The sequence below is a fragment of the Numida meleagris genome, chromosome 1, assembly GCF_002078875.1.
Source record: "Numida meleagris isolate 19003 breed g44 Domestic line chromosome 1, NumMel1.0, whole genome shotgun sequence".
Taxonomy (NCBI): Eukaryota; Metazoa; Chordata; class Aves; order Galliformes; family Numididae; genus Numida; species Numida meleagris.
The window spans coordinates 57,143,188-57,161,134 of NC_034409.1; the positions used below are offsets into that span (position 1 = coordinate 57,143,188).

Consider the following 17,947-nt stretch of genomic DNA (forward strand, 5'->3'; position numbering starts at 1 on the left):
TTTTTATCAGCTTAAAAAATCAATTTTTGAAGACTTTTCACAGAAGATGACTCTAACAGAACAAGGCAATACATTATTTTTATATTAAATGCTGGATATCAGGCTCAAAGGTATATAAATACCTCCTTTATCTAAACTCAGAAGCTGTAAAACATACTAAAAAAGAACCTCAATAATAATTTAGGACATACAACATTTTTGTCCAATCTTTCATGGCTTCAAGGTTTTCACTTCAAAGAAAAGGAGTTAACACAACTTCTGCACATCAACAATTCTACAGTAGCGCAACAGGAGAGAATTATGATGAGTGAAGCTAAACTATTATAAATACTCTACATATATGTTCGAGAGAAAAACAAGAAAAACTGATAGATAAATATTCCAAGCAGTATGAAGTCATTAAAATGGCAAATCCCTTGGTGTTACAGACAAATATGTGCACGTATATGACCTAACTAAAATATTTAAGGAAAAGAAGAAATCTGCCTTCCTCATCTTACCAAGCGTTTGCTGTACAATAGAGCTGTGCTGCTTCCACTGGAAACTGCCCATTTGGAAAAATTCATGGCATGTTCCAGCTGTTTAGAGAGACCTGCCACTTCCAGTTGTTGCTGCATAAGTTTCATACGATGCTCTTTTGCCAGAGTCTGCAAGCAGAAAATTAGTTATAGTCAAAGCATTCAATTTACAGTCGAAACACATTAACTTTCATGTTTGTGACTCAATGATCAAGAATTTTCATCTAACTCTTCTAAAAAATACTCCCCTACACCTCAACTGTAGCTATCAGTCAAAAAAGTCACAATATTTATTCAAGGTATCAAGGTTTGGCATGTAGATCTTCATTTTTTCTTACAACACATTTTCATATATATATGCCCATATATACACACACTTTTTTTTTTAAGCACTCTTGGATGTGATCATTTCCTAGGCATCAATTTTAAACAATCTCCTTTGATTTGCTATTAGATTGCTGAATTTATTAAGTTCTGATGGAAAGACGTTTCATGCATGGTGGATAGGATAATGACCGGCAAAAGCTTGGAGGAAGAAACTATGTTCAGAGACAGCTTTGATTATAAAAAAAAAATGATTTATAAAAAAGAGACACAATTTTTAAAGAAAAAAGATACACAAATAAATAAGTAAGTAAACAAATACGTTTGCTCACATGGCTTGTGTGGGACTTCTCTCTGCTTTGAAATTGCAATAGGACATGTATAAACAGTTAATGCTATAAACTGATTTCAATCATCACCTTAAAAAAAAAAAAGCTGGCTTTTTTTTTTCTCATGATAGAAATGAAATTACCTCCAACTGATGCAGCAGAGCTTTTCCCTTTTTGTTTATTTCTACCATCAATGTAAATATGGCAACTTTAATATCCTGTTCCACCTGCTTTTGATTCTGATTCATCTCAAGAATTCTGCAAGTAAACGGTATAGAAAATTATGTTCTTTAGCTCACAAACCCACCCCTCAAACACAGAAGTTTAGACTTCTACCCTGCTGCTGAAACAACAATATTCCTTGATTATATGTACCAATTAATACATAAACAATCAGACCCTTTTAGTCAGGATAATTACTGGAAGAAACAGAAAGAGCAAGTACCAGTGAAGTACAATAAAACTAATTAACTGGTAGCAAATTCTAATAACTTAAGCCTGTAAAATTACTGACATCTGTAACTGATAAAAATTATAATCTCACTGTAATTAAAATTCTTGATTCTTAATTGTCTCATGCATTTCTGGAACGATCCAAGGCAATGAAAACTGTCTAAGTCTAGTTTCCACCTAAGGTAGAATGGTACTCCATTTTTTTTTAAAAAAAGATATTTTTGATTAGTTATTTCAACAATAATGCTCAAAATGGTAACAGGGCATACTCTTACATCACGAAAAGCACTACTGCTAAAAGACAGGGGATAATAGCCATTAAGATGCTGCAAAAGAGGAGAAGGGTTCCTGCTCTCTTTTTCCATCTCCACTAACTTAAAGACAGGCAAAGAGAGGAAGACTTCAAGTTACACTCAGCATCCTCTACTGTGTTGAATCTTCCTATAAGTGCTGAAGAAGCAGTTACAAAGGTCTACTGCTGCATGAGTTTTACAGATTTATTCCTCTGCTAGTTTTGCAGTACAGGGTGAATAAAGCCCAAGGCACAAAAGTATTACATAAATCTTCAAATGTGTGTCATAAGCATTATGAAAACATGAGTCATTACCTTTCACTTTATAAGAGGGATCTACGCTAAAAAAAATAAGCGTGCTGACGGTAAGAAACAATATAAGACTGCCTTCTGCAGAGTTTATTGCATAACTTGTTTCATTGCACCCAAGCTATTGCTGCCCATTAAGACCATGGGCTGAGTAGAAGAGTTACCTAACATAACTAAATACATTAAAAAGGCACTAGTCACTACAGAAAACTGAAGATTTTGGAAGGTCAAGAAAATCTTAAAATTTCTCTTTCTGGAAGCAGACAAGGACTGAGGTACAAAATCTACTAATCTAAACATTTCAACTAATTACAGTGTATATTAAAGTTGCAATCTGTCTGTTTTAACCTCAAAATCCAATACATACCTGTTTTGGATCTGCTTCCCTGTACATTTTATATATTTAGTCTTCTCCATCAGTTTAGTGATTAGAGTCTCAATGATCACTTTCTGGTTCTGAAAAGCTTCTTCTATAAACTGGTACCTATAGTAAAGAACTAGTGAGTATTTACGCATGCCAAGGGTGGGTTATAATAAAAAGCAGAGTGCCCTACAAAAGGCTTTGTTACATGAAGAAAGATGCTGCTCAGGTCAAAAATTTAACTGTCATCGTGGAGGTATATGTCAGCAAATGCTGACCTATTTTATTTACGGCATATTCCTTTTAATTTTGACTTTATGTTTTTAGAATTATGCTTTTCATAAAATTGAAGGGGTACCATGTGACCTTGCCACAATTCTATCAAAAGAAAAATTAATGTTGTGCTGTAGCTATTACTCTAAGTGAAAGAGCACGTAAGCTATTACTTCGTGCAAGATAAGGATGTAGAAACAGAAGAAAGAAGAGAGTGCTGAGTCGGTAGAAGTCAGTAACACTAAATCAAGGAACTGAAATCATCAACAATTTGTGGAAAAAAAGAGGAGGCATGTTCTGAAAAGGATATAAATCCTAAGAGAAGGAGAATTTAAGAGGAAGACTGCAATTCAGCAAGATCAACGTTTAGCCAATTCCAAAAAGCAACAACGGCCAACACTCCTCCACCTACTGATGTCTGCCTGGTCAGGCAAACAAGTTCATTGGGTGGTTGCAGCAAGAACAGTGAACATATTAATGTTTAACCTATGAGCACATCTGTCCCAGGCCATTACTGTTGTGTGTTAGCCAGAAAATTATTGTCCTATACTCAGGAGTTGTATATAATTCTTTTCATCTTCCATGGCCAGTAGGAAATGACCAAAGCACAGAAACCTAATATTTGAGTGTTATTAAATAGTGTTCTCAAAGTACAGTATAGTCAAACTTCAGATTTACTTTTCCTTTTTAAAGAGCTCTTCATAGAAAAACTGCCCATTTGCTCCCTCCTAAATTTCTTGGGTAATGTTCTGTTATATAATCATCTTGTTGAAGGACAAATGGAAAAATTACACATAAGTATACAGTTACATAACAGCCTCTGTGCTTTCTAAGGTCTCACTGAAAAACTGCACAGCAACAAATTCCATCCAAATAAATTGACAATAAATAAAGGTCTTGTTCTTAAGTCACCAGAGTAAAAACTGAAAGAATTAGGTTTAACTCCAAACTATTGCACATTTGCCAATCACATTCTTTTAGACACAATCTCTATTTTTTTTCTGACCTGAAAATTTAAATTTTCACCCAGTTGTATTGTATATTGCTACAGCCACAATTAACTTCACGTTGTCTTCCTGCAAGCAAGCTGTATAAATCATTGACTTTGTTTTCATACCTGTGCTCTTTGTGTTCTAATAACTGACAATCTCGGCAGGTCAACTTGTCACACGTTTCACAATATAGCTTCAACTGCTCTTTTTTGTGGTAAGGGCAAAACACAGGTCGCTGACTGGTCACACCAACTGCCTCTGTTGATTATAAGAAGATGTCAGTCCAGACTCATGAAATTGTTAAGAGATTTGCATTCTCGTGTTTTTCTTTACTTTGCTCCTCATCTGTATGCTAACCAGGAGTTATTAACGTTTCTTAAAGAGCCCGTTCTAAATGGCTTGGAAATCTCAGTTCTTGTAGTAAATACAAATGAACACAGGAAACACCATCAGATGTTAGAAATGAAATCTACTCTTTTATGCAATGCAATTTAAAAAAAAAGGATTTCCTATGAGTTGGGCTGAATACCGACTTCATGAGGATTATATAAGTTGTAATGATAACTGACTTCACATTGCAGCCCTTTCTTCACTGCAGATCAGGAAGGTCACTTTTCTGTATCCATTTATTTGCTTATTTTAATAAAATCCGCAACGTAATTTTCAGATCTATATTCCATCAGATTTCTTTGAAACTGACCAGCAGACTCAGAGGAGGACTGAATATTCCTATCCAGCATTCCAATGACTTTTTTTCTCAGCAAATTATGTTCAAAATAAATCATACACTGCTTTTGTCCTCTCCACGTACATTCAGCACTCACTTTCGATTAACTAAATCTGACAGTGGGATGTAAATGCAGCACCCATCTCCGAAACATACCATACTGGAAACTACCCTTTGAGAAACAGATTACAGAAATGGTAACTCCTGTCATATATAAAATTCGCAGGAATTGACAGCAAAGAGTGAAAAACTAATATATATATTTACAACAGAAAATAATTTACAATAATAAAATACATAATTACAATATCATCATTGTCCACAAGACTTATCAGAACTCATAGAACATTTGTCAGCATCATGTTTGTAAGTGTCTTGAAGACACTTCAACGTTGTTTGAAGACAAGACAAAATGAGCATAAACTGAAATAAAGATGGTTCTCAGTAAATACAAGTACAACCTTTTTCACCATGAGAAGAGTCAGGCATTCACAATAAGAACTCTCAAGATTTCTCATAGGCTGTACTGTACACTGCATCAATCCTTGTTGGTTTTCAAGGCCCAGTTGGATAAAGCAACCTGATCTGATCTCACAGGTGAATTGCTTCAGGCAGGAGGTTGGAGTAGATCGTCTCCTGAGGTACTTTCCAACCTGAAGTACCCCAGATCCTACTGAGGAAAAACTCCTAAATTATAACGTATTTTCCTTAAATTTCTAAAGCAAAATGTTTCAAACTTAAAATATACTGACCTAAAATGTGAATTCTGGCACGCTCTATTGCTAACAAAACATGTCCTTATTATCAGTGCAGAAAGAGTTTAATTTATTAGTTCTTCCTTTGCTGTGGCATAACAGTAAATTAACATAACTATTTAGTAGATCTCTAGAAAAGCTAGAGGAGCCAAACACATTAAGTATTTTCTGCAGTTAATCTCTGAAGTCAAGACAATAATGTGCAATCATCCCAGATGAAACATCAATTTTATGTGTATTGGTTTTATATTCATATTGGTATGTGTACTGGTTTAAAACACTTCAACATAAAAACTATAATTAAATACTAATCTGTAGGTTTTCTCACTGCTATGCATCATATATGATAGAAGAAAATGACAGAAAATTGAGTATCGTACTTCCAGCCATGACAAAATCTCTTTTCAGTAGCTACATTCTAATGAATCTCTTAAAAAAAAACCCACAAAAACAAACAAACAAAAAACCCCAACAGTTTTGTCATTTGTTAGCTGGCTTATTTCAGAGATTCGCTTAGACAGCATCCAAAAAACCACCAGAATTAGTTCAAGTGGTTGCAGCCTTCAGAATAGAACTGAAATAAGTGAGTAGGAGGCAGGAAGCTACCAACACATCCGTACCAACCAGAAAGTAACACTTACTTAGTATTCATATGCACCAAGGGGTTATACCATAATGAATCTGTCCTTTTACATTTACGAAGATTAAGGGATAGTATTTTTGAAATTTATTTTAAAAATAAATGCGTTGAATTAATTTGGTTTTCTGATGCATTCTTTGTGTGTTTAGCACACATCCTCTGTGAAATTATAAATCAAATATCTTACCTGGAGATACTTCCTCTTTCTGTCTTACAGTATGATCCTTTGTGAATTTAACCCTCTGGTGAGCTCTGATGCAGGTCTTGCACAACCATTCTACACATTCCACACAAAACCCATGAGCTTCCGCATTGTCTTCACAGCTTGTGCAGACCTGACATGAAGGAAAAAAGAGGTAGTTATTAAAATAAATATGGCATATACATACTAGCTATTGTTCATATATGATCAATGCACTTTTACAGTTTTCCTACAACAGTGAAATGAGAACGGAAAACTGCCTGAGGTACAGGAACACTATAAATAACTATATAAAAGTAATTGAATGTGACTTGTCAAAGAAAATGGTCGTATTGTCAGTGCTACTCTAGAACATTTACCTGACATAATAAAAGTCAAACCATTACTTTCTGCCTGACACTGCACACTTAGAAGCTGTATAATGTTTACTATGTAGTAAATATTTCACAAGAGCATATTGTTAAAAGACAGAACACAATCAGCACTGCTCTGATTTTAGAAGACAGAAGCTTTAATTTTAGTTTCTGTTCATCTGCACAAAGTTTCAGGAAATGCACAGAGTAAAAAATAGCAGGGTTCCTCTCAAGAATCTCTGCATCACTACTTAGAGACAGATTACAGTTAAGCTTATCAGTAAAGCTACTCTTCAAGACATTTTCAGGGAATGCATAATATTTTTCAAACTGTGGCCTCTGGACTATACCCAAGAGATCTAGAAAAAAAAGTAATTTAGGAAAACACACCAGATAGCAACCAAAATGTCTCTGCATAAAGTCAGTATGTGAATAAGAAAGATTTCCTATGGATCCATCATTTGAGCAACAGGTTGAAAACTATGAATGGCGGACAACAACAATTTACATGCTCATAACATTATTTCATTTTTAAGACCACCTTTAAGTCCCCCTCTCCAGCCATATCTTGAAGGTTTTAGGCAACTATCATCCATTTCTATCAATGTTTAGCACTGCTGCAAACAAAAGATTCAAGCTGCCTGATGATCACTGAATCCTACAGATCTTACCAATAGAATTACGCTAACAGGATATGAGGGACAAAATTTTAGATCTTGGTTTTGCTTTTAGTTTCATTTTTAAAAAAAATCCAGCTTCTGCACCCACACGAGATAAACCCAGATTAAAGCAGAAGCAACTATTTTTATCCTATGTAGACACGTACAACTATGTTCCAGTTTGCTCCTTCTGAAAATGAGGAATATTAGCTCATGAGGTGAACTGACTTGCCTTAGGCCACATAGCAAGTTACTGACAGAACTGGAATTTGAATATACGAGTTCCAGATTCCCAGCGCTGTGCTTATTCTTCTGGATCATGTTGCCTCTCAATGCAAATATCTTCTTAGAAATGAAGTTACAACACAAGGGTGATAGACCCCTCTTGTTGTCACTCGGAGTGTGAGGCAGTTCATTTTCGTAAAGGTGACCTGAAAAGGAAAACAAAAACTGGGCTCGTGCCCCTTTTTCTGTTTCTTTACAAAAAGGAGGCCTGAAAGTCTTATTAAAAAACCTACTTAAAAAAATGTGTTCTGCTTCTTTTTCTTTTTTTTTCCCATCATCTCTTCTGCAATAAGATATTTCTATCTAAACCAGTTGACTAGGGAAAAATACAGATGTCATTAAAAAAAATCAAGAATATGAAAGTAAAACAATTAAAGGAAGTTAATTATAGGTAGGAAGTTAAAAATTTTACTTGCCCTTAAGTTTTAATTTCAATGACATATGGGGGAAAAAAAAATGCATGAAGCCATGCTGAATCCTTAAGAAAAGAATTTAAAACAAGTAAGCAAGCATCACCGAGGCATTAATTCAATGTCACATTTTCTCTGGCTGCAAATCCCATGAAGGAAATTCTCTGTCTCCTTTTCCAGTTGTCTTCTCCATAAGTGTACCAATGCAATCTTTTGCAAGGCTGGCGTAAAACCAGATTGATTGCATCACTGTAGCCCAGTGATCAGTTACATGAGCACAGCTGACTGGGCAGAGAACTTCTGCAGGCCAAGAAGCTTTTAAAGAATTTGTTGCCACATAAGTACTATCATGCTGTCCTCCCAGATTGCCTGTAAGTGGTTTTGCAAATATAGAGAATGAGAGACTGGATTTTTTTTTTTACATTAGAAAAATAAGTGAAAACAAGATAAGCAGAAAAAAAAATAACCGCAATCTTTCAGGCCTTTTTATTATTATTATTAAAGAAGCAAAATAAAACAAAAAAGGTGGAAACCCAATTAGTATTAAAAAATTAATAAATACGTTATGCCTTTTCCAGGTCACCTTTAGCAAACTCAGGCAGGTAAGCTTGATATGTGTCAGACCATTCACATGAGGTCCAAAGACTTCAGAAAGCAGTCATTCTTCCTAGATTCCAAGATCTTTGTCTACTTTCTTTTTGCAATATGCTTTAACTTTTTTCCATGTTTTGACCTGTTACAGTTAGAAAGAATAGAAGACTGTGATTCAATAACCAATAGTCAGGTGATGTGAAATGAACTGAAACTCTTTCTTTGCAGTCCAAAAACATATATATTGCAACTTTATACTCTTCAAATCCACCAAGTAGAAGACAGACAGATTTATAAAGTTCTTCATAGATATTATTACTCATGCTGTCAAAACAGTTCTGCTCTGTAGGTAAAAACTAGATTTGCTTCTACCCAGTTCTTATTTGAAAAATGCATTTTCAGATCCAGATTAGATTTTCCTAGAACTCTGAGTTATTAGAAGAAATTGTATACCTAAAGTACATGGAAGCATAATTACTGGAAATATAAGCTATATCCTTACAAAACCTAAAACTTATTTCACACTTATTTTGACTCATACAAGCACTCCTTTAGTAATTTCAAAGGAAACTCTCTCTGGTTAACCTATAAGACTTTATTCTGGTTAGATAGATTTATTTTTGAGTTTTCCTTCTAATAGTATCTAATTCAGTTACTAGTTTTAGTATTTATAACCCTGGGAAGTGTTCACTCAGCCTTCATTCAATTTTAATGAAAGCTGAAATTACTCAGCATGTTGCAGACAGGTTACTATTTTTTCTGTTCTAAAAGCTTGTTTATTTACTTAAAGATGGATTCGCATGCATGAGTTGAGGTCATAGAGCCGCCTTCTCAGCTGCTACTCAGTAACTACCTACTCTTCCAATTAGCTTAATTTAATTAAATAAGCAAAAGTTTTTGAGTTTCAAAGAAAAAGAACAAAGTAGAAGTCCAGAGAAATATTTGGTCAACTAATACTCTGAATATAAATTACTCTAGTTTAAATTAGATGCAATCGTAATCTCTACTGGATTCAAAAACATTAGTGCCAAAAGTCCTATAACTATCTCTTGGCACATGCAAAAGCAGCAAGGACAACATCTGCCTTTTGGGACATTCTCACCCATTTGTAGTTCTGAATTTGAATCATAGCCTGACGTCTCAAATCATGAACCCTAACGAACATATCCTCCTTTCTACAACATCACATTAACAGCTACCTTTCTGCTAAGCACATCACAACTACATCGTGACAGTCTATTACCCACTGTTCTAAACCAGTAGCTTTCAAAGATGTTTTCACCATGGCTACAGCTTTGTTAAGGTATTCAGCATATTAGTTCTTCTTTGGAAGAATACATGGTAGCTACTTCGGCATCATACAAGTACCTGACTTTACCGTGACAGCACTGAGTTTGGTGGATACTCCAGCTTTTGATACTCTATAGTTCAGAGAAGTATGCCCAGTTTTGCATGGTTGCCATCAACTTCCTTATCCAAGACACAAAGGTCTCAATTCCTCCCCATCACTTAAGTTAAAAAAAAAATCTAGAGGAAGAAGAAGGAAAAACAAACAAACAAAACCACTACTTTGCCACCAAAACCAGCAGAAATAATTCTACTTCTATTACAGCTCCCCAGAGCAGTATGTCACAGCACATGTTATATTACCTAGAGGTTATGACACAGGCCCCAAACAAAAACAAAACAAAACAAAAAAAAACAAAACAAACAAACAAAAAAATTCCGGACTGCTTCTGCATAGCAAAGCAATCTGTTACCTTGCTTTTCTTCCTAACTGAAGTAACAAAGACTATTTTCTCTTACTGGCAGAGTAACCAAAGGAAACCAAAGGAAAAACAAACAAAAAAAATCCAAAAAAACACCTTCAAACAGTCCTACATCAACAGAACACTGACATACTGCTTGTAATTCCACAGACTTCCAACTAAATTCTACTTGCAGGTAGGGTATATAATTTCTAAGAAACAGAGTTGCCAAATGCCTCACACACTGAAGACAGTTAAATGGCTTTTGGAGACATAAGTTTAAGTCCATTTTCTTGGAGAGGAGGACAAAACATATGCCTTTAATAGCCAGTGAGTTAGCATTACAAACCTGACTGGGTACTTCCATCGACTCTTAACAGATATACCCGTTCATACATGTAAGCACAATTTTCAGCTAAGCTTTCAAACAAGCAGACTACGCAATAAAGGACTTCTAAGAAGACATCCTCAAAACAAATAGATCAAGAGCCAACAATACATTTCCCTAGAACAAGAAGATGAAAGAGGCAATTTCTAAGTAAATGTTCTCAAAGGCCACAATCCAAGTGACATTGGATTAACTTAGAACAGACATCATATTAAAGCAGTTATCTTTTTTTTTTTACTGTTATTACCAAGAAGGCAGCAACATAAAGAAGCTGTACCATTTCTGAGAAGTTCCTGGAGTTTATTAAAATCCTGAAAAGATACTTATTCTCTGTCATTAGTTAACAGTGAAGACATGCTATTTAGTGCTGTGTTTTGTCAGTGATGAGATACGAAAAATAAAGCTGAATGAAGCAGAGGACTGCATTTTACACTGGGATCTCTTGACATGGTGTCATTTAGGTCTCTGCATCAAAGAGTGCTGAAAGTGTCCTGTCCAAAGTCTAGAAATTTCCATTCTAACACCTATTTCTTACATTTAGCTTTTATTATCTCAATGCAATTTTATGTTGATAATTAAAAATAGCTTAGACAACATTCTTCTTCACGTGCACTTTCATATATTTCAATTGATTTTCTAGAGTAGCTACTCCACGTGATGACTCAGTACTTCAAGTCTTTTTCTGTATATGAATAGCAAAAAAGGCCATGCAGCAAGAAGCCAAGGACATGCATACACATCCAACATGTGTTAACTTGATTACATGTTAATGCACTTACCTGATTTGATTTTTCTACTGTGCTACTAGGAACCTCTGTGGTATCCTTCACAAAAAAGTTATCTATGATGTGTCTCTCTGCGCATTCCTGACCACAAATTGGACAGCGGATAACACCAACTGGGGGGGAAAAAAATCTAATTATGCTTGCACAACTTAAGGTTTATCAAACAACTTCAAAGACAGCTTGTAAGGATAAACACTTTGAAAGTCAGCATTAATACTATTCTATCAATAATGTCTGAGTAAGAAAAAGCTAGTTCTCATTCATCACTGAAGAAACCTTTTACCTGTTATTCCCTGATGATACGTTCCTTTAACCAAGGTCAAGCATCTCTGTTTCAATCCTACTTTGCATTTGCTTTATAGAAAATTAATTCCTTTTCTTATAAAAGGAATGCATTCCATTGACAATTTGTTGTTACCCAATGGATTCAAGCAAACATCTATTAATGTGGAGTATTCATTAGTGAGAGTGAACAGTTTTACACACACCAGTAGTGTGACACGACGGACTTCCAACTACGGTAATGAGAGAAACTGAAATGCAATAAATTTAAAGACAAATTGTATAGAGGAGGAACAGACCTGTTTTAACATAGTGACTGTCTTCATAAAAGCAAGGAAATGTTAAGGAATAAATGAGAGAGGTCCTCTCCCTCCTCTGTTCTGCAAGACACACTGGAGAACAATTCTAAGATGGTACCTGTAAAGTCCTGTCGAAAATCTCTAAAACTGAATGTCTCAATCACTGGGGGATTGCTCAGTGGTGAAGAAGAAAGGGAAATGGTGTGTTTACTCTGCAGCTAGAACAGGGAACTAAAAGTTCTCTGCTGAGGAGGGTGCAGAGTACATTGGAGGATGGATGGCACTACCCTCCTGTGCAAATGTGGGCAAGTTTCCCTGCTGCAAGAGATGCCAATGTGACCAACGTGATATGAGATAGTCTCTATGACCCCAATTTCAGCTGGAGTAAAGAGTCAATGCTGAATCCTACCTACTTCATAGCTTATCATCAATGCAATATAGATATTTCAATATATATATATATACTCCATGTCTTGTGCTAGGTATCATAGTGGGATACAAATAAATATTTAACCAATCTTTTGGTGTCATTCCACCTTAATTTAGCCTGAGGGAGTTTTGAAACCTCAAGGATCACGATCCAGCTGGGTCATGACAGTAACATAATCCAGGTTGAGCACAGAGCTGACAACCAGTAACTCAAAGGGCTGAGTTTTCCCTCAAGAGAAAAAAAAGGACAAAGTCACTCTCAAGACTTGGAGCTTAACAGTGAGTAGATTAGGTTGACACAGAGAAGACCTGCAGAAACATTTTTAAAAAGACACCTCTCCTACATGCCAAAACAACAGAATGTCTTACTAGCACCTGGGCTTGTTTATCTTCCAAAAAAATCTCTGAAATGCTGACATTAGTGTATTGCTTTAAGGAAATTATCTCCTCATCTACAGTCACAGCCACCAAAATGAAATGAATAAAAACTAAGTTAGGTTGAAATAATCACTTCACAAGGGGAGCGGAGGGGCAGTGCAGTGCTGAGGTCTGCTCTCTGTGACAGCAACAGGGCCAGAGGGAACTGCACGGAGCTGAGTCAAGGGAGGGTCAGGTTGGGTGCTAGAAACAGGTTCTTCACCAAAGGGTGGTCAGGCTCTGGAACAGGCTCCCCAGGGCAACGGTCATGGCCCCAGGATCTCTGTGGGTCCTTCCAAACTTGGGATATTGTCATTCTCTGACTTAGGATGTAGGAACAATCATGCAAATCCTTCAGCAGAATAGTCATGCAAGTACAAACCAAGACAGATTTTAGACCTACAGCTGTTATTTCAAAAAAAGCATGATTTTAGGGACTTAGAGAAGGTTATAGGTATAGTTTAACGCACCAAATTTAGAACCAGTAAATAATTCAGCACCTGCATATTTAACTAAATTGGTATGTGCTTAATTTTGTCCCTGTTTCACTTTTACATTAAAATGCAGAAGTGCAGAAATCATCAAAAATATGTCACTTTCTGTAGAAAATGTAGAAATATGTAGAAAATGTTTCACACAACATTTAGATAACTTTTCCATAGTGTTATTCCGACAACATGCTAGAGATCTAAGCAAGTTAGACTCCATTAGCTCTTCATTCCTGAAATTTAGCCAGCAGCTTTCCCCTTGCGTGCAAGGTATTTCACTTTCATCTGTAAGGCTGTGATACTAAGCCTGCTTCAATTGGAATTGCTATTTTGCCAGTCTGTGTTTCAATACATATCTCTGCAGCTTCCTTTGATACACACAATCTATATTTTGGTTAAAACTTCTGCAATTTTTTCATACCATCATCATGAAGGATAATTAAGAAATCCAATTCTGGTATGTCAGGTAGGTAATACAACTCCAAGCACTTATTTTTTTCTTTATTAAGCAAATCAATTTGCCACAGACAATAATACTCAAGCTACACACTTGCTGAAAAAATACTTAAAAAAAAAAAAACGTTTTGTTACAGTGCTGATTACAAACAACCCTCTGTTCCCTCACTGCTCATTTTTGATCCAAACAAGGCACAATTCTCCGGGTGAATGCAAGTGACTGAGTTGGTCCATGCATGTTTTTGGGAGTAGGGTACAGAAAGATTGGCAGCAGAAGGACAGTCTGACAAAAAGGCATCTGTCATGGAAGTGTGTATGAAGCAAAGGTGCGTCACTGAATTCCCCTGTACAGAAAAAATGGCAACCACTGACATTCATCAGTGTTTGCTGAGCATTTATGGACACCAAACAGTGGCTGTGAGCACAGTGAAGCGGTGGGCGATGCGTGTCAGCAGAGGTGACAGCAACAGTGGGTCACCTCCACTGGCGCATTTTTATAAGCATGGCACGCAGCTCTTGGTCATCGCTGGTGAAAATGCACAGCTAATGGTGATGACTACATTGAAAACCAGTTTTGTAGCTGAGAATTTGCTCTAGCAAACAGCGGTGCTGCGCTCTTTGTATCTGTCATATTTTCCATGGAAATAAATAGGAGGCATTTTCAGAGCAACCTTCATAATAATGTTGGTCATTTTTGACATACACAGACACCTGCTATGCACTTCAGCACTGAAACCAAATGTTTCATTTGCCTTTTCACTGACTGAATTTGGCAACAGTAAGTTTGAGAGACTGTGTAGATACTAGACTGAGATGGGAGAAGGAGAAAAGGAAAACTGCCCAAACCTCACAAAGTCCTCCTAAGAAGCTTTTCTTGAATCCCTTATGCTATCTAATCCATCAGCTCCTGGCATTTTTGTGATCACATACTTTAGATAAGGCAAAAAACACTGCATGGCAGCTATGAGAGAGGGAGAAAAAAAGGCTATTTTAATTGGCAGGAAATGAAATTAATCTTCCCAAAGTCAGTTGCATTTTGCTTGTGACGGTAACGGTGAGCAATCTCCCTACTTTCATCTCAACCTATGAGACTTCTTGTCTTATTTTCTTCCCCCATTCTGTTGAGGAGGAGGAAGCAGTTGGCAAGGTGTTTGGCAGACAGCCACAGTTATAGCCAGAGTTAACCTACTGCACATGAGTCTCACAGATAGGTCTTAATGGCTTTTTTTATGCTTTAAACTAGAATTCTAATCTAGTTCGTATGAAACCTGAAAAGGAGTCTAAAAAGATGCTGGTCTATACAAAATTTAGCAGGTTTTACATGGAGAAGACAGTGCTTTCTAATGTTACAGCCCTACAGAGATCTGGAAAATATGTAACATGCCAATTACAATACTCATGAGGCCTCACGAGGGCAGAGTAGAGGGGGACAATCCCCTCTCTCACACTACTGCCATCCCTCTTTTAATGCAGCCCAGGATACTGTTGGCCTTCTGGGCTGCAAGAGCACACTGCTGGCTCATGTCCAGCTTTTCACCCCACCAGGACCCTCAAGCTCTTCTTCTCTGCAGGGCTGCTCTCAATGAGTTCTTCTTCCAGTCTGTAGATGTATCTGAAATTGCCCTGACCCAAGTGCAACATCTTACATGTGGCCTTTTTGAACTTCATTAGGTGCATACTAGATTAGAGGGGGTCCAGAGGAGGGCCACAAGGACAATGAGAGGGATGAAGCACCTCTCCAACGAAAACAGGCTGAAAGAGTTGGGGTTGTTCAGCCTGGAGAAGAGAAGGCTCCAGAGAGACCTTATTGCAGCTTTTCAATACTTAAAAAGTACTTACAAAAAAGGAGAGTGATTTTTTACAAGGGTATAGTCACAGGACAAGAGTTGATGGTTTTAAGATAGAAAAGGGTAGGTTTAGGTTAGGTATTAGGAAGAAATTCTTCACAGAGGGTGTTGAGACACTGGAACAGGTTACACAGAGAAGCGCTCAAGGCCAGGTTGGCTGCGGCTTTGGGTACTTTGGTCTAAGTGAGAGGTGTCCCTGAAAATGGCAGGGGAATTGAAACTAGATGGTCGTTAAGGTCCCTTCCAACCCAAACCATTTGCACGTACAGTGATGATCCAACAAAGGAATCAGAGGAAGGCTTTGAAACCCTCCTTTCTCATCCAGCTTTCAAGTAGGGAGGCTTAACTAAAAGGATGGACAGGTATTCCCTCCCAGTTCTGGTGGTAGTAACAAAATAGGACATCACAGACATTAATGATTCTTTCTCTCCTTCATCTACTAATACACCTGATAGAGGAGTTTCACTAATTTTAGCGTATGAAGAAGTGACAGATTAATTTAAAGCCATAACTGACAGTGTTAAGTCAGAAGGCTGAAGCAAACATAGGAGTGCCCATGCAAGCCTTTTGCTATCAAGAACAGGTGGTGTGTCAAGCTGTTAACGCCTTTCTGAACAAGCAAAAGGACAATGACATTTTCCAGAGACTCTTCTGTTTGTATTTCATCAGTTACAAATAACACACAGTAAGAAGGAATGCAACAGAAAGACACATTAATATAGTCCCAGCTTTTTTTTTTTTTTACCACAGTCCATGTATGTACATTCATTGGTATATCACATCATTTTCCCATAAGCATTTAATTACATTTTAAGCTGTTTCTTAAGCATGCACAGAATGCCACTTCTAAATTAACCTCTGAAATAATTAACATTTCTTCCATTGAGTCCCTTTGCAAGATATTCTAGTTTTAAAGTGAATCCCTTTTTTTGTGTGTGTGTTAATGTTTTGAAGTAATCACACAATAGATTTCTAATCATGCTTAGCTTTATTGCCAACTCTTCCTTCCTCTTGTTTCAAGATGCTTGCTTCCTAAACTGTGCCATAATTTACTTCATTGCTTTCAGGGCCAGGAACTCTAGCTATTATACAATGATCTGTTCAAGAAGATTCAAATTCTGAGTAGTAGGATATTAAAAGTCATTTAGTTGATTTCCTTATATAAATCATTAAAAATAATAATTATATTGAAACTAGAGGAGAATTATACTATGCCATAAAAATGGGAACTACTTCACTGCTTTAAAGGAAAAAATCCCAAATTATTTTGCTGTTCGTTCTCCCTTAAAAAACTCCCATAATTTCCATAAAGGCAATAAGGGTAAAAGAGAGGGAAAATCTGGAGAGCTGCAGCATTATATATTATTAACTCACATAATATGGAATAGAATTTTTGGACTAGTGGAAACTCACATTCCTGGATGGTGCAATTCTACTCTTTATCTTGAATAAGTTTGGGATAGGAAGAAATCTTTTAAATTCCATATTGAAGTTCTGATGCTTAACCAGTTCTTGACGCAATCAGTCCTAAAGAGCTTTGAGGTAGTTGTGACTGAATTCAATAGTCAGAGGTAGAAAGCAAACCAAAGAAATTCACTGCCTACCAGGAAAGAGGAAAGGCTTGAAACTGATTCTTCACTTGTCTCCTTACACTGATATAAGCAAAAGGAGAACCTAAAAGGAGACAGGCAGGCCACTGAGCTTTGAAACAAATTTACTATTTTCAATGTGTCCATTTGCTTGTGCCTACCATGAAATTTCTTCAGGGAGAAAGATTTTTAGAATCATGCATGCCTGTTTATTCTTGCTTGGAGAAATCAAGTTACCCTGTGACTGGTTTTTTGTCAAAATAATCCTTTAAGATTGTTGTTGGTGGTGATCTTTTTTATTGAATGGAACAAGCATTTGCAGAGTGCTCAAAGGGGCAGGTGGAAGCATATTACTTAACTTAGGAGGTGCTCCATAATCACCATTATGATTATTATGAGGATGGTAAAGCAACATTAAGAGATCATATCCTACATTTTCCATCTACTCTTCTGTGTCAGGAGGTGCTCGTGCAGCTGTACAGTGAGCTGGATCAAAAGCACATGACTCTCACGGTGATGAAGTAGAGATGAGCACTCTTTTTAGTGGCAGCATCCATTTATATAAAACTGTGGAACCTTACATTCAGACTCTGCTTGAACCAGGCCTGGACACCACACTGCTAACAAAAGTAACAACGCTGGCTGCCCTGCCCCTTCATTTCTACCCTTCACCAACCTCTCTTGAGCCATCACCGAGATTCATGCTGACATGGGCTGAAGTGGACTGGGGAATACAACGTGGGTTA

At 36.8% G+C, this 17,947-nt stretch overlaps 1 protein-coding gene across 3 annotated transcripts in view; it reads right to left on the reverse strand.

The window, feature by feature from the left end:
* Positions 1 to 17,947, reverse strand: part of TRIM24 (tripartite motif containing 24) — a 59,092-nt gene that overhangs the window by 25,029 nt on the left and 16,116 nt on the right. Inside the window, exons 1-8 of one of the 3 annotated variants that reach the window (XM_021387904.1) lie at positions 11,389 to 11,507; positions 8,466 to 8,615; positions 7,420 to 7,618; positions 6,161 to 6,308; positions 3,977 to 4,109; positions 2,593 to 2,709; positions 1,315 to 1,429; positions 501 to 647 (exon numbers count right to left, since the gene is read on the reverse strand). In XM_021387904.1, the coding sequence (XP_021243579.1) occupies positions 501 to 647; positions 1,315 to 1,429; positions 2,593 to 2,709; positions 3,977 to 4,109; positions 6,161 to 6,308; positions 7,420 to 7,431 (672 nt within the window). In that variant the 5' untranslated portion in view covers positions 7,432 to 7,618; positions 8,466 to 8,615; positions 11,389 to 11,507. Of the gene's footprint in view, positions 1 to 500; positions 648 to 1,314; positions 1,430 to 2,592; positions 2,710 to 3,976; positions 4,110 to 5,039; positions 5,177 to 6,160; positions 6,309 to 7,419; positions 7,619 to 8,465; positions 8,616 to 11,388; positions 11,508 to 17,947 lie in introns of those variants that run through there. The other 2 variants (XM_021387896.1, XM_021387909.1) reach the window with 2 other exon arrangements.